The sequence below is a fragment of the Hoplias malabaricus genome, chromosome 12, assembly GCF_029633855.1.
Source record: "Hoplias malabaricus isolate fHopMal1 chromosome 12, fHopMal1.hap1, whole genome shotgun sequence".
Taxonomy (NCBI): domain Eukaryota; kingdom Metazoa; phylum Chordata; class Actinopteri; order Characiformes; family Erythrinidae; genus Hoplias; species Hoplias malabaricus.
Window position 1 is genome coordinate 6,490,124 of NC_089811.1, and position 21,430 is coordinate 6,511,553.

At 40.8% G+C, this 21,430-nt stretch overlaps 2 protein-coding genes across 4 annotated transcripts; one reads left to right on the top strand and one right to left on the bottom strand.

Annotated features, from left to right (window-relative positions):
* The first annotated feature begins 485 nt into the window (after positions 1 to 485).
* zgc:136439 (uncharacterized protein LOC678627 homolog) lies at positions 486 to 6,157 on the top strand. 2 transcript variants are annotated; one of them, XM_066685816.1, is made up of 8 exons: positions 486 to 793; positions 2,696 to 2,785; positions 3,199 to 3,299; positions 3,842 to 3,957; positions 5,132 to 5,229; positions 5,328 to 5,396; positions 5,874 to 5,932; positions 6,020 to 6,157. In XM_066685816.1, exons 1-8 carry the CDS (start codon positions 602 to 604, stop codon positions 6,138 to 6,140), a joined length of 846 nt encoding a protein of 281 aa, XP_066541913.1. In that variant the 5' UTR covers positions 486 to 601; the 3' UTR covers positions 6,141 to 6,157. The 2 variants fall into 2 exon arrangements, with proteins under 2 accessions (XP_066541913.1, XP_066541914.1); XM_066685817.1 differs by having other exon boundaries at positions 3,220 to 3,299.
* A 13-nt stretch (positions 6,158 to 6,170) lies between these two features.
* asnsd1 (asparagine synthetase domain containing 1) lies at positions 6,171 to 13,050 on the bottom strand. Of its 2 annotated transcripts, XM_066685809.1 has the most exons (5): positions 12,874 to 13,047; positions 10,922 to 10,997; positions 7,268 to 8,715; positions 6,990 to 7,171; positions 6,171 to 6,590 (listed from the first exon to the last, which is right to left on the bottom strand). In XM_066685809.1, exons 3-5 carry the CDS (start codon positions 8,654 to 8,656, stop codon positions 6,344 to 6,346), a joined length of 1,818 nt encoding a protein of 605 aa, XP_066541906.1. In that variant the 5' UTR covers positions 8,657 to 8,715; positions 10,922 to 10,997; positions 12,874 to 13,047; the 3' UTR covers positions 6,171 to 6,343. The 2 variants fall into 2 exon arrangements, with proteins under 2 accessions (XP_066541906.1, XP_066541907.1); XM_066685810.1 differs by lacking the exons at positions 6,171 to 6,590; positions 6,990 to 7,171 and adding an exon at positions 12,510 to 12,563 and having other exon boundaries at positions 8,531 to 8,715; positions 12,874 to 13,050.
* Between the last annotated feature and the right edge of the window lie 8,380 nt (positions 13,051 to 21,430).

Genomic DNA, 21,430 nt, shown 5'->3' on the forward strand with positions numbered 1-21,430 from the left:
TCACTTGAGTGAGAAGGGGGCGTGGTGAAGTAGCCTAAAATCTTCTGATTGGACGGTCTGACTGCAGCGCTACCGTTATTGGTCGATAACCTTCTCTGTTAACATTTCATTGGTCAGTTTGCACGTCAGTAGTCCTTGATTACGAGCACCCCCCCCCCCCCCCCCAATCTCAGATCTGGTCACCCTATATATTCCACTTATAACGTCTTTGTACAACTTTCCAAATGTTCATACCATAATGTGAACAATAGCTTTGTTAAATGAAAGTACCAGCTATTACTCAAGAATGTCGCTTATAAGCTTCTAAAAATGCAGTCGAAGCAGCTAGCATACATTCTTCGGTTGAATTGCGCTCTATCTACGCTTCACACTTTTAAGTCTCTCACTCGTTATAAACACTGACTTGGGATCGAGGGCATAGACAACACTAGGTCGGAATAAAGCGTGCCCACTCGGTGACGTGGAAAAACACGTAACTGGTCAAAGTACAGCGCATGCCTGTTTTTCCACATGAGAAACTACTGAGGATACATCACATTTATACAATTAATGAGTGTAGTTCATAACAGTACTTTAGAGAGAGGAAGCGGTCGTGTTCAGTATGAAAGCTGTAATTCTAGCAGCAGGTTACGGCACCAGGCTGCAGAGGGACGTACAGAACGATGGCAGTGGAGAGTTTGTTCATTTGAGAGGAATTGCTAAACCTCTGTTACCTATAGGACACAGTGTGCTGCTTTCTCATTGGCTCAAGGCTCTCTCGCGCACTCCTTCTATTCAGAAAGTGTTTGTGGTTGTGAGTTGGCTGCTTTTTTTCAATACACTTCTCAGGACTTACCACTGTCCAAATCGATTATCATTTTTAACTGGTTTTCCAGTGATGATCAAATTTTAAACCATGTTGGCGTAACATGTCCGTGTTGTGTTGTTTGTGTAGTGGTGCTTGAAATTTTATAACCCTGTAGAATTTTCTATAATTATATATAAATATGTGACAGGTCCTAAAAGTAGATAAAGATAACAAAATCAAATAAATTAGACATAAATATTAGATTTGGTCATTTATTTGAGGAAAATTATCCAATAGTAGGTTACCAAAGTGGAAAGGTATATGAACCTTTGCGTTCAGTTTCTCAGTGTGACCTCTGCGTAGCAGTAACTGCAACTAAACACTTCCGGTGTTATTGTTAATTAGTCCTGGGAGGAATTTTATTCCATTCCTCTGTACATAACTGTTGCAACTCTTATGTCGGTGGGAGGAGGGCGGCACGGTGGTGCAGTAGGTAGTGTCGCAGTCCAGGGGCCTGGAGGTTGTGGGTTCGATTCCTACTCCGTCTGTGAGGAGTTGGTGTGTTCTGTGTTGTCCTGTGAAGGGTGTATTCCCGCCTTGCACCCAATGATTCCAGGTAGGCTCTGGACCCACCGCGACCTTAAACCGGATAAGGGTTACAGATAATGAATGAATGAATGTTGGTGGGTTTCCTCCCATTAACTGTCTGTGTTATGTCCTTCTACATTCTATAGGTTCCATAAAACATTACTCTTCTGTAACCATTATTTAATAGAACAACTCGTACTCAGGGTGATTCTTGCTGCATGACCCATGTTCTCCTGAGACTGAGAAATGTCCTGACGTTTTCATTTAGGATTGGATGGTGTAATTCAGAAATGATTGTTCCATCAATAATTGCATTCTGTCCTGGCCCAGATGCAGCAGATGTGGAGTTTTGTTTTCTTGTTCATCTCATCTCCTTCATTGTTCAAATGGCCTTCTGCTTTGTCCATGAAATATTTAGCAGATGGGCAGCAATATTTTTTTTTAGTCTCCCCTTCTTGTAACCCTGACACACACCATTGTTGTTTCCTGATAGTGGACCACTGAAAGTTAGTTTTAGCCAATGTGATAAATTATTTAGTTGCTAATAAGGATAATTAAACACCTTGCTCTTGGCATGACCTTTTTTGGTTGACCACTCCTGGTCTAGAATTTCCTCCATTTGTTCAAAGTTTGTCTGACTGTGGGTTGGTGGAATCAGATGGTTTCATAACCTTTTCAAGCTTGATTAGCATCAATAGCTAATCTGCTGAGGTCCTCAGAAATCACCTCGGTTCGTGCCTTACTCCACTGTCACAAACACATTGAAGATCAGACTTTGACAGGTCTCTGTTCCTAAAACAAATCAGGGCACCCTCTCACATCCGATTGTCATCCCATTGCCTGAAAACACCTGACTTTAATTTCACTTTTAAAACTTTATGCTAAAGCTAAAGAATCACATACAGTGTCCACTCACAGATATGTAACACATGATCGTTTTCTTCTGTCAGCAAATGACCAAGTCTAATATTTTTGTCTCGTTTTCTTGTTTTGGTTTTCTTTGTCTACTTTAAAACTTGTGTGAATATCTGATTAAGTTTGAGGTCTAACTTTCAAGCACCGCTGTAAGTATTGTACAAAAGTTTTACGTTAAATTCAGCAAGTAGCTTTGGCATACAACCATAGGCCTAGGTAAACGAGTTCTATGCAGCCTAGGCTGTAACGTTAAAGGTTTTGAAACGTATACATTTTAAGCTTTTTACACTGCATCAGATACACACAAAATAAAAGGAAACATGTTGGTTTTCCATGATGTGAACACCTTTATAAAGTGGATGGTTATTTGTTTCTGTACATCTGAAATGTGCTTATGTATCACAGACCAATTCCCTTTACCATGAAGCCTTCAAGAAGTGGGCTCAGGAGTTCCCTAGTGTTGAAATAATAAATGATGGGACCTGGAAGAATGAGGTACAGTAAGATCAAATCTAGCTTTAAAAGTACAATATGCTGCCTTTTAAGTGACCAAGTATATATATGTCATTAGTCTTGTAGATCTTTGAAATACTTAAGACGTTTGCTAATTCTGTGTTAAAAATTGCTTATGGGGGCAGCCATGGCCTTAAGGTTAGAGAATTGGGCTTAAGATCAGGGGGTCACCAGTTGAATTCCCAGAGCCAACAGGAAAAATAAAAAAAAAATCATTCACGGCTGAAGTGCCCTTGAACAAGGCACTGAACTGCTCACCAGGTGCCGAGGTGGTTGCCAGCCTGTAGCTATGTTGTGTTCTAAAGTGCGTGTGGCTAAAGGAATTGCTTCTAGTGAGCGTTTGTTTACACTTTACACACATTATTATCAAAGGGAATATTTTTCTGATATTTCAGACTTGTTCTATCCTCCTGCAGGAGCGACTTGGTGCAATTGCTTGCTTTCAGCTGGCAGTTAAGCACTTTGGCGTGGATGATGACATCTTGGTGATTGGAGGGTATATCTTTTTAGGTTTCCTCTAAAAACCTTTACTTATACAACCACAAAAAGTAGGAGCTCCAAAAACAGCTTATATCTGCACTGTAACTTATAACATTCAGAAACTGTCAGCGCAGTGTCTGAGGTCTGTTAGCTACTACACTTCTCATTTTGGGATCAGTGTGTTCTAAAATACAATGGAAATGCCTCAAACTTAGGTGGGTCTAATCACATAAGCATTCCAGTTAATGTCAATAGATTTCTTTGCTTACATGTGTTTCACCACATTTAAAACTATGCATTGAACATAGTCAGCGGTTGGTATATTGTAGTAGAAACACTGCAACACTCCGGACAGCGGGCTAATGTTTGATTCCCAATGCAGAAACACTAAGAATCAATAAGACAAGACCCTCCTCCTAGTGCTGCATTGGCCTACATCCTAAAATCTTTGACCGAGTTGCTCAGGATGAGAGCATTAGCCAAAGACTATTAATGTAAATAAAAAAATAAATTCTATAACCAAGTAACAGACTACAAATACCTGTTTTCGTTTTACAGGGACACACTGTTCAAAGAGGATTTCAGCCTCAGCAGATTTACAAAACACTTTGCTGAAATGCAGAGGAAGGATAAAAACAGCAACTTGGTGTTGTCATATCAGTGTAAAGATGAGGGTAAGAATGATGTATATCACCTGTTACAAGTTTGACTTTCTTTTGAAATTTTCCAGCTAATCCTTTAGGTCAGCGGTCCCCAACCTTTTTTGCACCACGGACCGGTTTCATCTAAAAAAATTATCTTTCATATGCTCAGGCCTTGCTCGATAATCGTTAATGAATTGTTAATCTAATAATAAATCATCCGCAGTGGTCTTATGTCAAATGCAAACATCAACAGACAATAAACAACCTTTTGTTCATAAATTAATAATCAACAACATCTCTGTAAACGAAAATATTTATTTTAGAACAAAAATCCTTTCTAATAACATAATCATTATAAAAATCTAAACTCGATTCAAGTGACAATACTGGTCATTTCTATATAAAAGGGTGAACACATCAATCAAATAATAATAATGTCAATTAGTGAGAGCCCTGAGCATGTTTCTCTGCAACGAGCCGGTCCCATCTCAGAATAATGGGAGACAGTGACACCCGAAGTGTGTTCTGTACGTTCAGTCTGTTCCATAGTTTTGTTTTGGTTGCGGTCACTACAGAAAATCCTGCTTCACAACGATAGGTGGTTGGAAATGGAAGCAGGGCTTTCAATGCGTTTTGGGCGATCTCAGGTTTATTCTGCCTCGATGTTAACCCAGAACACTGGCACAGTTGTTTGAAACATACTTTTAAGGCCACCATTATTTGCAATGTCCAGCAGTTGATCCTCTTCTAGCACGGAAAGGCTCCATTCAGCAGGTTTGTTTACAAATGGGTCGCGGATCCATTCTTTCGCCGTCCGTGGGTTACGCATGTATGCGTCTGTGCGTCATTCCGCACAGAAGTCACTTTTCCAAATAAAACATCAACATTTAGACTGATAATCAATTAAAAAAAAAAATCAAACATTCTGTGCGGCCCGGTACCTAATGGCCCACAACCCGGTGGTTGGGGACCGCTGCTTTAGGTATTTAGAGTGTTTTTAGAGTGAAGTTTATATGTTTGGTTAGGTAGCACTGACCGTAGTATTATAAACATTAATCTGTGATCATTTACCTGAATCATCTAATAAATGTTATGGCATATTGACGAGGGAAACACGCTTCTTTGTTTTTAATATTGCCTCAAAAATGCTGATTCCCTCCCAAAAAATAAAAATAATCATCAAAATACTCCTTTGTGTTCCCAGAAACATCAAAGTACGGCATTCTGGAGGTGGACTCTGACTTAAAAGTACAGTGTATGAAAGAAAAACCACTCCCAACAGAAACAAACTCACGTAGTGCTGTATGTACTCGTCCTCACAACACCTCACATCACTGATCCACTTCAGTAACACAAAACAGCTGCCATGACATATGAAAACCATCTCTGTTCCTTTGCAGTGTCCCTGTTTTTACTTGTTTTCAAGAACAACACTTCCGCTCTTGGACGCATTCTTGAAGGAGAAAGAGGTACAAATGAGTTTTTCATAGAGAAGGTAGGGGAAGGTCTGGCAAACTGTTCAGAAAACACACCACGTCTTCATCCAAGTAGGGAAATTTGAACACAAACCAAAGCATTGTTTACTAAATTTCAGTAATATCATGCTATTTTCATTGTAATCTGATGCTCTGGTTTGCAGGAACATTGTTTTACTGTGTTCTTGTATATAACTGAAATGACAAACCCTCTGAGTCTAGACCAGGGGTGGGCAGTCTTATCCGCAAAGGGCCAGTGTGGCTGCTGATTTTTACAAAATCAGTTGTTTTACTGAGACCAACTAATTAAAGGAGTGAAATCAGGTGTGCTCCAGCCTGAATGGACTAAAACCCAGCAGCCACACTGGCCCTTTGCAGATAAGATTGGTCTAGACCTTTGGTTTATTAATATTTAATTTACTGATCAGTCTCCAGATTCATTCTTAAATGCAAACGTCAACTCTCTTGTAGACGGGGCCCATTGAAGAGAGGGACGCACCTGGACATTTTCTATCATGGCTAATACTGAGGTAATACAGAAGTTCTCCATCTAATCAGACGACTAATATGATCTTATCATCACATTAATATATCCATCAACCTGTATTTCATTGCAGGGGGACCGTATATGTTCACAGGATATCGGGACGTTTTGATGTGGGAAATCTTCCATCTTACCTAGAATGTGACAGATATTTCAAAGAGCAACTTAAAAATCCAGATATTTATTTAATGTAGGACAGGACGGGATCAGAACATAGTTGGAAAGAAAGTGGTATGTTTGTTTATTTAGTACTGTATGGAACAAACTATGATGATGAATGAACATAATTTAAGGATGGTTACATTTCTTTGACATGCAACATTAATGGGTAAAACCGTAACGTGTACTGATTTAACTTTTATATAATAAACAATGTTCTTATTAAAAAAAAACTGCACTAATTTACGACCAGTCGCTTGCACTTATCTGATGCTTTTTCATGGCTGTTCTCTAATTTGGCGATTCTGGAGCCAAACTGCATGGCCCTCTTGGGTAAAACAGCAGAAGGCCCAAGGCCCAGCTCCACTGCAGCCAGCCTCAATAGCAGCTTCTCCCCGATCCCCCTGGGTAGGGTAAGGTCTGCCTTCTCCCACACTGGCAAACTGTTCAGAAAACTCACCACGTCTTCATCCAAGTAGGGAAACCTGAACACAAACCAAAGTATCGTGCTATTTTCACTGTAATCTGATGCTCTGGTTTGCACCATGGTTTGCAGGAACATTGTTTCCTTTCACGGTCTTCTTTTATATATTTGAAATGAAAATAAACCCTCTGGAACATCTGTTCTACAGACATACACCTTCTCAGGTGAGAAGGCATAATGAGTTTCTTTTCAGATACCAATGCTAAAAGAACTATTGAAACATTCTTAGTGAATATTGAACTTTATCTTTGAACATACACATTGTTTAATTTGTCTATATTTACGTAATATACGCTGTGAATGTGTAAACATACACTGTACCCACCACGTCTGTCACAGTAAAAGATAAAATTAGTTTAGATCACAGTACTATGACTGCTATTTCCTGTGTTACATTTACCTGGCCTCTTTTCCATGATCTCCAATGATGCGGTCGTCTCGTCCAAGATTCCTAGATGATATTCTGCCCAGCTCCATGGCCAACTCTTTGACCAGACCCTCGAGACCTGAGGTCTTAAACCTGACTCTGTGTCTGGAATAGCCAGCCAACTGCTCATCTGCTCCAATGCCTGTCAGAACCACCTGCCAAAGGGCAAAAATAACAGTCAGAATGACCAAATAAACACTAAAAGGTTCTCTGTCACCAGCCTCATGGTTTAAAATATTACTGATACCTACCTTCGCTGTTGAAGTGTGCTGCCTCTGTTGAGTTCCATCCGAGATGATTCCAATTCCTCTAGCTGCAAACCACACAGCACACCCGATGCTATCATCAAGAACAGTGTCTAAAGGATGAACCAAGTGACAGATGTGCTTTTCCCGCATTTCCTTAAGCTCCTCTTGAGTAACGTTGATCTCAACAAAGTTCCATTTTCGCTCTGGACATAGATTTTTAAGCTCCTCTAGTCCGGCTCGGCCAGTGATTCTGTCTGGAACGTCAAAGCAGTTTGCTTTATGTTGATTTGACTGAGGAATGTCAGCAGTAGCTGGTGCTTTTCGATTATGTTTTCCTCTTTTTTGGGACCCTGGGATTATCCTAGACTCCTGAAGTTTAAACGCAACATTAAGAAGGTCCAGTGGTTGGTCAGCGGGTATGTGGCGATCAGCAAGTACAGCCAGAATCATTGAATCTATTCCTCCAGAAAAGAGTATGGCAATGTCTGCTTCAAAATCGTTTGTTTTTTTATTCAAAGGCAAGCACTGCACCCTCCTGCGGACTGCTTCACTAAGCACATCTATGAGACTGCAAACCACTTCTTTCTTGCCTGTACGTTTTAGTATATCCCTAAGTTCATCAGGAGAGGTTTGAGAAATTTGATTTAGTTCATTATGAGGTGCCATTATGGATGTGTTCATTGGAGGAATAAGCGAAGTAAGTAACAGCCCAGATTCATTCATCATCAAGGACAAACCACACGGAAGATTTTCACAGGTGAAGTCATTTGGTGGCTCAACACCAAGGTAAACCCATGGGTAGAGCTCAAGTTTCCAACTTTCCTCATCGGAGCAGTTCTTCAAATCCAACCTATAAACACCAATTGCTGGTATCTCTTTCCAGTGGCAGGAATCAGGATCTGCCACGTGAGAAGATACTGAGGTCAGTGTGAAAGAGCTCCCCACTCGCCCACAGCTCCAAAGCAAGCTCCTTCTCCCAAAGAAATCCCTACCGAACCAAATACAGTGTTCAGCTTTCCAGTAGTAAATAAAGGCCCAGGGACCCTTGATTTGAGACAGAACGGACAATACATCTGAAGAGCTTCTACACACAGAGAGATGTTGGAGAATCACTTTGGTATCATTTTCTTCAGCTTCCACCCTTAAACCACCAAACACCTCACCATTCCAGAGGAGAACATTTCCATCATCATCTTGCAAAGGCTGAGGAGTCAAGACTCCCCTCATATGGAGCACATGGGCAGAAAACAGGTAATTGTAGCTAGGATCTGAGACCTTTTTTGTAATGTCCTGGCTACAGTCAGGCCCTCTGTTTCTAAGCCTGTCACGCACATGGTCCTGTAGTGTACACTGAGTCGCAGTAAAATTCACCACAAAACAGATCCCACACATTGTCCCCCCAGCACAGCTTCAAATATCCTGATAATCCTTTTTCATTTTGTCAAGTTCTCCTGTAGAAAACGAAAATAAATCAGCATTACGATAGGTACGTACACACACACACACACCTTATATTTGTCTGTTATGCTAATCCAGTTGCATTTGTTGGGATGATTCTTGGCTTAGGGAGGAGTATACTAAAAGAATCTTTGACTCCAAACATTGCATTAACACACCTCTGTAATATGACTGAAAAAAAATGTATAGAAATAAGAGTATAGACCAGAAGTCGGCAAACCTTTACCACTCAAAGAGCCATTTGGACCCGTTTCACACAATAAAGAAAACACTGGGAGCCACAAAACCTTTTAGAAATTCTAAATGAAATAACACTGCGCATAACAGGGTCTTTTTGCCTTTGTGCTGTGTATAAACAAACTACACTGTGTTACATTTATGAAATCAATGAACGACTGCAGAGAAAATGAAATAACATTTCTGCATGCAACAAAATATTTTTAACTCCGAAAAAAAGACGTTGTGTTGATGGTTAAATAAAATACTCAATGTCTATTTGAGTCCTTGTAGTAATGGGAAAAAAAACACCAAACTTAAATTATCCACTGGCAGCAAACAAAAATGCTATCCTCTCTCTGCGTGCCGTCATTATTTTACTGGCGCCGTCAGCTGTCAAAAGCTAAAGAAACCGCACACTGGCGGGTGTCGCATGTTGGAAGTTGTGACATGTATTAAGAGCGACAAAAATATTAAAATATTTTAGATGTTACAAGATCGCAATAATCTTCATAGAATTACATTTTGAAAATGAACGAACTAAAATAAACTACATTTTAATTAAATACTCATTATTTTCAAAAGCTGAGCCGCATCAGAGAGATCAAAGAGCCGCATGCGGATCTGGAGCCGCGGGTTACCGACCCCTGGTACAGACTCAATGGAATACAACACAATGAATATAATCCAATGATGTGCAAATCATTTAATCCATATTTAAAAACAGTACAAAGACAATATCTATATAATGTTAAAACTGAGAAATGTAATTTGTTTTTGAATCTCCATTTTGAAAGTGATGCCAGAAGCCTATTATAAAAAATGTATAATAGGAGCAGGTTCATCACTAGTTTCACCTCCACATTTAACAAAACCTGTAAACGTTCACGAAGTGAGGACACCAACTGCTGTGGTTTTGAAACTGATATGTTTCCCATTCTTGCCTGATAATAGATTTCATCTCCTCAGCAGTGCAGGACTTTTAGTATTTTTCTCATTTCAAACTACGACAGATGTTTTCAATGGGAATGTATTAACTTGGCACCCTCTTTTACTAAAGGACAGTGCTGTCATGATCCATGCAAAATTTGGATTGGCATTGTCTTGCTAAAACAAGACCTTCTTTGAAACATCCAAGGTCTTACTGGCTGCAAGTTATTGTAAAACCCGCTAATATTCATCATCATCATCTTTACTGCTTAATCCAGTTCAGTGTCGCGGTCGTTTGTATTGTTCAGCATTAACGGTGCCTTCACAGATGGTGCACTAATGCACCCGCACACCACGCTTTTGAACTGTGCGCTTATATCCAGAGGGATGCTCCCTCTCCTTTTAGCCTGGAGGATGCAGCATTCATGATTTCCAAAAAGAATTTTGTTGGACAACAGGACACTTCTCCACTTTGACTTTGTCTATTTTAAATGACCTTGGGCCTAGAGAAAGCAGTGGTGTTTTTGGATCCTGTGTTCACAGAGTGGTGTCCGAAACATTTTTGAGCTCATACAGTGTTTTCCACTAAAGAACTGTGTCTAACTGAGTGCCTGAAAATCATAACCACTCAGTGTTGGTTTTGGGCCTTGTCTCTTGCATATATTTTACTTGGATTCTCTGAATCTTTTAATGATATTATGTACTCCCCATATACTTTGCAATTCTAACTTGTTATTCTTGAATTGTTTCATTATTCACCTGCACATCTTCATGCACACCTCCCCATCTTTACTTCAATTTTTTTGTAATGTGTTGCTGGCATCAAATTCAAACTGGGCTTATATTTTTCAAGAAAAAAAACAACAACATTTCTCAATTTGAAATGTTGCCTTAGTTTTCAGCTGAATATAGGTTTAAATCATTTGCAAAGTTCATCATTTTGTTCTGATTTTATTTGCATTTTGACATTGTCCTAACGTTTGGAAAAAGAGTTTGTAAATTTACATTAAAATGTTTGCGCTTGAAGCTTTATATTTTTATTGAGTGTCTTACCTTTACTGGAGCTCAGAATTGTTCCTTTGTCTGCCAGAAAGAATATGTTGCTGTTGGGCTGCTGAACGTAAACTTTCTGTTTGAAAATGAACAAAAAAAAAGGACATGCTTATATTTATAATAAAAATTATAATACATTTTATTAATAGAGCACCTTTTTCATGCTTTAAATTACTTTACAATTAAATAGTGGCATATGCAGTGAGAAAAGGACATGTAAACAGGTTTATTAATAATACGGAAAACATTAGATTACTTCAACAGTGGAACAAAACAGAATAAAATCACAAAAAAATTTAACGTATTAGAAAACAGCTGGGTGGTGCAGCAGGTAGTGACGCAGTCACACAGCTCCAGGGGCCTGGAGGTTGTGGGTTCAATTCCCGCTCCGGGTGACTGTCTGTGAGGAGTGTGGTGTGTTCTCCCTGTGTCTGCGTGGGTTTCCTCCGGGTGACTGTCTGAGAGGAGTGTGGTGTGTTCTCATTGTGTCTGCATGGGTTTCCTCCGGGTGACTGTCTGTGAGGAGTGTGGTGTGTTCTCATTGTGTCCCCGTGGGTTTCCTCCGGGTGACTGTCTGTGAGGAGTGTGGTGTTTTCTCCCGGTGTCTGTGTGGGTTTCCTCCAGGTGACTGTCTGTGAGGAGTGTGGTGTGTTCTCATTGTGTCTGCGTGGGTTTCCTCCGGGTGACTGTCTGTGAGGAGTGTGGTGTTTTCTCCCGGTGTCTGTGTGGGTTTCCTCCAGGTGACTGTCTGTGAGGAGTGTGGTGTGTTCTCATTGTGTCCCCGTGGGTTTCCTCCAGGTGACTGTCTGTGAGGAGTGTGGTGTGTTCTCATTGTGTCTACATGGGTTTCCTCCGGGTGACTGTCTGTGAGGAGTGTGGTGTGTTCTCATTGTGTCTACATGGGTTTCCTCCGGGTGACTGTCTGTGAGGAGTGTGGTGTGTTCTCATTGTGTCTGTGTGGGTTTCCTCCAGGTGACTGTCTGTGAGGAGTGTGGTGTGTTCTCCCGGTGTCCGCGTGGGTTTCCTCCAGGTGACTGTCTGTGAGGAGTGTGGTATGTTCTCATTGTGTCTGCGTGGGTTTCCTCCAGGTGCTCCGGTTTCCTCTCACAGTCCAAAACACATGTTGGTAGGTGGATTGGCGACTCAAAAGTGTCCGTAGGTGTGAGTGTGTGTGTGTTGCCCTGTGAAGGACTGGCACCCTGAGACTGGCAACTGAGATTTATAAGCTGACAACCTCTAAATATCTGTCACCCTTAGACAGAAAAAAACTTTGGAACAACAAATAATCCACAAATGGAAGATCTCAGAGTGAAGGTGTTTGTGGACCGCTGAGTATGTGACACAGGGGCATGCAGTGCGGTTAAAGTGGGAAAGAAAGTATTATACAGGGAACTAATATGGGTCTCAAAGGTCAATAAATGTTCAAATGTGAGGTATGATAATCTGACCAGGGAAGAATTTCGCCAAAAGTGTTGATAAACTATACACAATTTGGCACTGCATTTAGGAGATTTAAATGTGATATGGATTACAGCATTAATATGAGGAAAGCCTACGTTTGCACCAATATTTTATTGAATATTCGTACCCTACTTTTCTTCAGATTTGACAGTTCATCAACCAAAACTTTCTGCTCCTTTATCTGCAAAACAAACATACACTCATAAGCAAATATGTACTAGAGGACACTGTACAGGGTCTGAATCTATACATTACATACGTCTAAGGTTTCCAGACATTATTTCTGTTTGGTAAATCCGAGATATGTAGCTAAGGGCTGTAAAACCCCCAGCACTGGGGTCTGCTGCAGAGTAAATGTAGTATATTCTTTAGGGTGTGTTTCTAATCCAGAGGTTTAATCACTCAACCGGGGGTCTACAGGCCTGTGGACCTAGAACCAACTGTACTCAGCAGTTCCATTGACTCATGTACGCGTTCACTCATTCACGAACCTTTCTGTTGAGCTCCTCTTTGCGGGTGGGCTCTTCCTGAGGAAGGTTGTCCGTCTGCTCGCTGCTCCTGAGAGACATTTTAGAAAGAAAAACCTTCATATATCCATCCACATGCCTCTAAAAGCCCCGTCGCAGTCCTTACACGTAATTGTTTATCTCATATACGTCAGAGGTGGCGCGTTTACAGCGACCTCTAGTGGTTAGTGTTTGGGACTGAGGGAAAAAAAAGTATACGTCAGTGTATTTTTTCACTACGTTGATTGTAAAACGTCCTTGGGTTTATGAAAGGCGCTATATTATCATTATTAAAGGCTTATTATTATTATAATGTATTGTAGTAACCTGTAGTAACAGTATTTACGACCAGTTCATACCCAACCGCTAAACCTGATGACAATGAAATAGGAATAAAATAAACCCTCCAATCCTTCTGTATAATTACTTGAAGGCATATATATGCTTTTATAATTCATATATAAGCATATCTTTTTTTAATTTGCTCTGGATAAAAGCATCTGCTAAATTGCTAAATGCTAAATGCTAACTGAATGCACAAATTCATTCATTTATTCACTGTCTGTAATTGTATATCCAGTTCATGGCCATAGGGGTCCAGACCCGGAATCACTAGACACAAGGCAGGATCACACCCTGGACAGGGCGCTAGTCCATCACATGGTGCCACGCACTCACACTAATGGACAATTTAGCATAGAAAGTTAACTTGCCAAACGTGTTTTTCTCAGGGAGAACACACCAAACTCATCACAGACAGTGACCCAAGTCAGGGCTGGAACACACTACTCTAGGACCCTGGAGCTGTGTGACATCAGCACTACCTGTTGCAACACTGCAATTCTAAATGTAATATAAATATACATTGACATTAAAAAGTCATGGGATAGCAGTATGTAAATTAGTTACGAATGGAGTTGCCTCAAGAAGCAGTTCGGGAACACTCAGACCTGTATGAGTTGTGTGGTGTTATCTTGTGAGTAAGGTTGAACGCTGGTGTGCTCATGGCAAGGTGATGTGATCATGACTGGCGATGTCTGGCTAGAACTTTCCATTCAAACAAACAGGTGACTGACAGAAATCACATCCACTTTCAATGCTGGAGGCCCCTCACACATATACCCCACAGTTCAGTGCCGTGTTCTTTAGCTTCCATGGGATATGGGGACAGAAGGTCCATCAGCGTGCCTCTGTTTATACGACAAAACCGGACACAGTGCCTCATCTGGACTCAGGAGGTTGCTAAACAAACCCTAGAGAACCATGTGGTGCCGTCTGATCACAGTAACAATCGTTTCAGGTTAATGGTGAGGTTAATGTTTGGGGTGGACACCATGAAACAATGAACATCCTCAGGCACTCTGGTGGGTCTTCTGCTCTCATGTGCTGCCAGAAAAAAGACAAGGATGTTCAAGGCCAAGGTTAGAAACCTGTTACTGCGCCGTGAAACATCTCGTGTGAATTTTGGCCCAACATTTACCCTTTTGTGTAAAATCTTTATAAGTAACTGTTTACGTGGAAGAAAAAAAATTGTGACCAAGTTACTTCTAGATATATCTAATAAAAGAGTTCTCTGGATGGGGATTAAATCTAGTCTACATCTACATTTTATTCTTTCCTTGAGGACTCTGCATTCATAAATGTGTGTAGTCCAGGATTAGCGGGACTTATTCCCAGTCTGTGAAACAGTCCTAAGATATTTTGCGGAAGGTGTCACCATTTATTCTGTTTCATTCCTTTTAAACATGTCACTTCAACACAGTCTTTTTCTTTTTGTTTGGACATGCACAGCAACAACTAATTGTTTTTTTTTGTGTGTGTGTGTGTGTGTGTGTGTCTGTGTACGTGTTTTAATGCTAGGATACCACCACTTCTCCTGTATTTTGAGAAATTCTGCATTCTACATTCATAATAACTCAAACAGGCTTTTACTGATTCATGGTGTTTGTCTGTGTGGTCCACTCTGCTCCGCCGTAGAGCCCTGTTGATCTTGGTCACTCTTAGCAGGATTAGTGGTTGACCACATGACCTGTGTTTGCTCGTGCACTGCGGCCAACACTGTGACAAACACTCAGGGTTGTTTGGCCTTGGTCACTGCCACAGCAGCACATGAACTCTGCACACCTGTGTAGTGTCACATTTTTATTTGGATCTCATCCACATCCATGAGTTTGCTTAATTTGTTTGTTCTTTTAGAACAAACTTGTCATATCTAGGAACGAAAACACAGCTGGAAAGAGTCAAATTAATTTGCATTAATAATATGTAGGAAAAAAGCAAGAACAACTCACTCAGAATAAAAGATAAAAGACTTTTAATCTATATTTAAAAAAATAAATAAATTTCACTCCACTGCAAGCCCAGGCAAGCAGTTTCCATGAAACAAGAACAAATGACATGTGATCCAGAAGGTCACATGACCAGGCAAAAATATACCAAGAGCCAAACCATGGTACAATGCCAACGGAGAGCAACAAACAGCACAGTCACTGTGCCTGAGTAATTTGTTTTTATTTTTCAGATTTCATGTATGATTCTCATTGTATTTTTAGTTCTCCAAGGGCAAAATTCAGTCAAATAATCCAGCGTTTTTCATCTAAAACCACACACAGCATAAGGTGTCATGGCCTGCAAAGACAAACAACAAAGGTTCGTGACCACCACACACAATGAGGTATACCGACTTAGTAATTTTATTTTGTTTAGTGGAATAGGAGGAGGGTTATGCAGCTAATCCTCTCACCACACAGTAATAACTCGTATGTCAGCCTCACAATGATACGACCAGAGAACATTCAAAAGAAAAAAATGCAAAATTAATTTACATCTAGCCACTACATGTAAATATTTGAATTAAGTTAAATTTCCAGAACCCATCCAAATTTTGTAATGCACGTATTAAACTTAGTAAGAGCCCGTTTACAATGTAGCTCCTGGATGTTACATTGTCTTTTTAAAAGCTTAAAATGAGAATAAGAGTTCAGAAAGGCGTTCACGACGTGGCTTTCTATAACAAAGAACTATAAACTATGACCTCATTGAATACTGATGAAAATATTACATATAGTTTATTATATATGCCTAAGCTATAGTATCCAAGACGATCTGGACCAGCTACAATCTATGCTACTATCAAAATGTTGTCGTTGTTGTCACGGGTATACAACTGCTTAAGCAAACACACAATGATTGCGTAATCCCTTTAGAAAAGTATTACCAGTAGAATTGGACACTCTAGAGAAGCCACACACAGCCCTAAGGTCAACATGCCCAGTGTCAGACATCTGTTTGAGAGCTGTAAATCCTCTAACACCAGAGCAGTTCAACTGCATTCCTTGGAAACTGTTGGAGTAGGGTTTGAGATGTGGAATGAAGTGGCTAACAGTAATATCTCTCAAATGCTCATGTGGCTGAATGCAATCAGATCCTTGCAGCAAGAGGCAAACTACCTATTAATGACCCTTGATTTCAGAGGATAGATATAAACCGCTCTACAAAACTTTGAAGAATTGGGTTTCCTAGATAGGGATTAAGCCTAGTTCTGCACTACAGGTTCAATGTAGAATTTCCATCATTTTTTGCAGAATAACTAGTGCTAAAGATATTCACTTCTACAAGGCTTTTTTGCTAGGTCAGCAAGACTCATTTGAAGTGCTCAGCAAATAACTCCACTCAGAGAGGCCTACCTTTTTCAGGATCTAACCAGTTCGATTTGGAGAAGTGAATTCATAACACAACATAGAGTCTGCTCATGTCATAGAAAAAATACACAGATAAGAAACAGAGAGACACATTATAAACCCATAAATGCATGTCGTTGTATTTTATAAATTTTCTGCAGCATTTCAGCAGTCATCAAAATAACATCAACTCCCAGGGCTTGTTTTGTGATCTGTAAAATGTTAGTAAGAAAGCACACTCAGTGACCTAAATAGAAGAGCCCAGATAAGGAAGGTTAAGCCAAGATGTTAGGAAATGTCTGTCAGCGCTCCAGAGAGTTGCTCAGCACTACAAGCTCTGCTGTCATGTGTGTCTGACGCTAAAACGCCTGGCTTATGGATTGGTGGAAACGAAATGCTGTCTACATGTATTATCTTTATGGGAAAAGAAGTCAATGATAAGTGTTTCCGTGTTCTTAAAGCAGAGTTACATTGATTTTTAAAGAAATATGCAAAGTTCATTTGTTAAGATGAAAACTATGTCAACAGTGCTTTAATATGAACGATGCCATCCTAGAAAAATTTCAGAGACTTACTCGCAGCCGTCGTGGTGGATCCCTAACGTTCAAAAGTGCTGCTGTTTTTACAAAACCATTGATGTGGGATTTTGGCATAAGCTTTTATTATTACTCCATTTATAGTAGTGAAAGACATGAAGACGAAAAGAGAAGAGTCACGTTATTGATCCTCGTAGGGAAACTGCTTCTCTGCATTTAACTCATCTGTGGTTTTGAACAAACAAACACACACTAGTGAGCAATTATTCTCATACGCTAGGGGCAGTGAACACACACACAACCGGAGCAAGGGACTGCCAACCACCTTAGCATCCAGAGAGCATTTTGGGGGTACTACAGTCATGGATTCTTGCTGGTCCTGGGAATTGACCTTAAAGGACTTTTGTTGGAAGAGTGTGATCAGAATGTGTATAAAGCCCAAACCTGGATTCAGATGATCCAGATCTCACTTATATGGGCATGATACCTCTATAGGAGTAAACTGTCTAAACCTTTAGCCCTTTTGGGGTGAGATTAGTTGTGGGTTTTAATATTGAGGTGTCTTTCAGTTCTATGTATCTGGTAGCAGCCCCTGCAAGTCTATGTAAGAGATGAATGCCTGCATGTGTCAGAGGTTGCAGGTTTATGGTAATGTGGTTTATTTTGTACATTCTAAGCTTATATCTAAATATAACATTACCTTATATTTATTTTAATGCAGTGAGGGTTATATAAAAAATGTTCATTAGTATAAAGAAATCAGATCAAACTAGTGGGAAGTTTAAGTCAGAGTGATTCAAGGCTGATTCAAGACCAGTGATAATCTATCATCTGTGTAAGAGAGGTCATGTTTCTGAGACTGATAAGCCACTGTGTTTCCAGGTAGAAAATCAATGAAACAAAATGGCAGGGACACAGAGCACATAGAGAGAGAGAGAGAGAGAGAGAGAGAGAGAGAGAGGGAGGGAGTGAGAGAGGGAGTGAGAGAGAGAGAGAGGGAGTGAGAGAGAGAGAGAGAGAGGGAGTGAGAGAGAGAGAGAGAGAGAGAGAGAGGGAGTGAGAGAGAGAGAGACAGAGAGAGGGAGTGAGAGAGAGAGAGGGAGTGAGAGAGAGTGAGAGAGAGAGAGAGAGAGAGAGAGAGAGGGAGGGAGTGAGAGAGGGAGGGAGTGAGAGAGAGAGAGAGAGGGAGTGAGAGGGAGTGAGAGAGAGAGAGAGAGAGAGAGAGAGAGAGAGAGAGAGAGGGAGTGAGAGAGAGAGAGGGAGTGAGAGAGGGAGTGAGAGAGAGAGAGAGAGAGAGAGAGAGAGAGAGAGGGAGTGAGAGAGAGAGAGAGAGAGGGAGTGAGAGAGAGAGAGACAGAGAGAGGGAGTGAGAGAGAGAGTGAGAGGGAGAGAGAGAGAGAGAGTGAGAGGGAGTGAGAGAGAGAGAGAGAGAGGGAGGGAGTGAGAGAGGGAGGGAGTGAGAGAGAGAGAGGGAGTGAGAGAGAGAGAGAGGGAGTGAGAGAGAGAGAGAGAGAGAGAGAGAGAGAGAGGGAGTGAGAGAGAGAGAGAGAGGGAGTGAGAGAGAGGGAGTGAGAGAGAGGGAGTGAGAGAGAGAGTGAGAGGGAGAGAGAGAGAGAGTGAGAGGGAGTGAGAGAGAGAGAGAGAAAGAGAGAGAGAGAGGGAGAGAGAGATGGAAAAATAGAGGCAGTGATGGAGAGTGAGGGTAGATATACAGATTTAAACATAATTTTTCATTATTCAGTCATATTGTCCATTTTGAAAGTGACCTGACTTCTGTGCAGCGTCACTGTTGTAGACAACATTTCAGAGATTTTTGTGGCTCCCAACTGAATAGCTCAGCTAACATTTTAGCCCACAGGCGAAAAATAATGACCTCTACCTTTCACCGACTAAAATATATTTGAGAAATGCCAACAACACACAAGAAAAATAAGGAGAGTGAGAGAAAGAGAGAGAGATGGAATGAGAAACCAAAGTGGGTGGACGTGAGACGTTAACTGAAGTTATGATTACTCCTATGAAAATGCAAAAAGAAGGGAGTATAACATACTGAATGAATAAGAGAAAAATATTATAGTGGTTGTGGAAGACCATAGAAGAATCTATGTAAACCTTATAGTGCATAATACTGTTACAACAGATATTTGTAAGGGCATCAGAGCCACTGTGTGAAAGAAAGAGACGTATTCCTCATCTCAAGCCTCTGAGCATGAGTCACGGCGATGCAGGACTTTCAGCAGGTTGTAGCTTACCTCACGTAGACAGGTAAGGGACAAGGTTACATCACTTGAAAAAGCCGCACATTCCTGTGGCTCCCCAGGCTTGAGCCTGAGGCTAAATTACCTCAGTGAATATGGGACTATAATATGGCAGAGTGTGTGGGGAGGACCTTTCTGAGTAAACACACATGAGCACTGTTTGCAAACAGGTACAACATCCTATTAAAGCCTTTGGTCATTTGGGCCTAGAATATGAATGGTGCTGTATCTACTTTGCTTGTTCTGTGAAGCTTCAAGCTTTAAACTTGGACTCTGTTCAGTTTAATTTCTCACAATAGACACAAAACCAAGCAGCTTCAGGCCTACACATGCCACACTTCAAATCCTTTATTTACCTCTTCACCAAAAAACGGGGAGATGTTTTTTTTCACCACCTGGAGAAAAGAAACACTGTATATCACCTCTTAATCTCATTTACATCTCATATACATATGATTATGTACATATGACCCAGAAGAAATAATCTTGGGATTTTAGCAGTTTTCTCTTATTTTTTTTTAAATTTAGCCCCTGAATTTATTCGTAATCTGTAAGCGATCATCCAGTTCAGGGTCGCGGTGGGTCCAGAGCCTACCTGGAATCATTGGGCGCAAGGCGGGAATACATCCTGGAGGGGGCGCCAGTCCTTCACACGGCAACACACACTCACATATTCACTCACACACTCACACCTACGGACACTCTGACACAGGGAGAACACACCACACTCCTCACAGACAGTCACCTGGAGGAAACCCACGCGGACACAGGGAGAACACACCACACTCCTCACAGACAGTCACCCGGAGGAAACCCACGCAGACACAGGGAGAACACACCACACTCCTCACAGACAGTCACCCGGAGGAAACCCACGCAGACACAGGGAGAACACACCACACTCCTCACAGACAGTCACCCGGAGGAAACCCATGCAGACACAGGGAGAACACACCAAACTCCTCACAGACAGTCACCCGGAGCGGGACTCGAACCCACAACCTCCAGGTCCCTGGAGCTGTGTGACTGCGACACTACCTGCAGCACCACCGTGCCACCCCCCCCCCTGAATTCAGTTTGCACAAAATATTGTCCAATAGAATAATTAATAATTAATTAATGTTTGCCTTAATTATGGCACACCTTAAACCTTACTTCATAACAGTTTTAAGATAATACGTGTGTTAGCCAAAATCCCTTATCGTGAAGAGCTACAGTCAGCAGAGGAAACAATTTCATTTTCTAAATTACCATTTTTTTTATTTTAGCATTATGAACATTATACACACATTTTGAACATGCAATGTTTTTGTTGTGACTACAAAGCTGTGTTAAATTTTTTATTTTATCCTTAGGCAAAATTAATAGTCAGACGTCAGCACTTTTGTTAAAGACAGAAGCACAAAATAAGAAGTAAATTCCATAGCTGGGTATTTCAGCTTTAGAAACTGCAGTGTTTTAAAAGACAGTCTCAAATGGATACATTCAAACAACCAGAGTTTTTATGTCATTAACCTAAGGAACCAATCAATTTGCAGGCCACAGCATTACAGGTGAGTAGCGGAAGTGTAGTGAAAGAGACTGAGATTATTTGCATATTCACAGATCCTTGTAAAATGAATTAACGTGTGAAGTTATATGTAAGTTATTTGGATTAACCTAAATGAGTTTTAATCAATGACTGGAGTTGAACTTTTAATACAACAGCCATGATTACTCTTTAAAAGTACATTTTTAGAAACTAAGCATAAAAAACAAAATGCTGAAAACAACATGTTATGTTATAAAACACAACATGAATGCTTCATTCTTCGTTGGTGTTTTGTTATGTTTCTGGACCTCTGTCTACCACAAACATTGATCTTGACCCCCACAGCACAAAAGTTTGGCCATGCGTGCTTGAGCTGAACAGAAGAAGTGCACTTTAAGGTGTCAGAGGAGATCCTAAAGTCTAAATCGAACGATTGTGCGCAAGTATGAGGTAAAAATATAAGACAATAAGGAGAGGATGGGTGGGCTTTTTGCCCTTCACTATGTTGACTTCACGTGATTGAACCGGGTCGTGGGG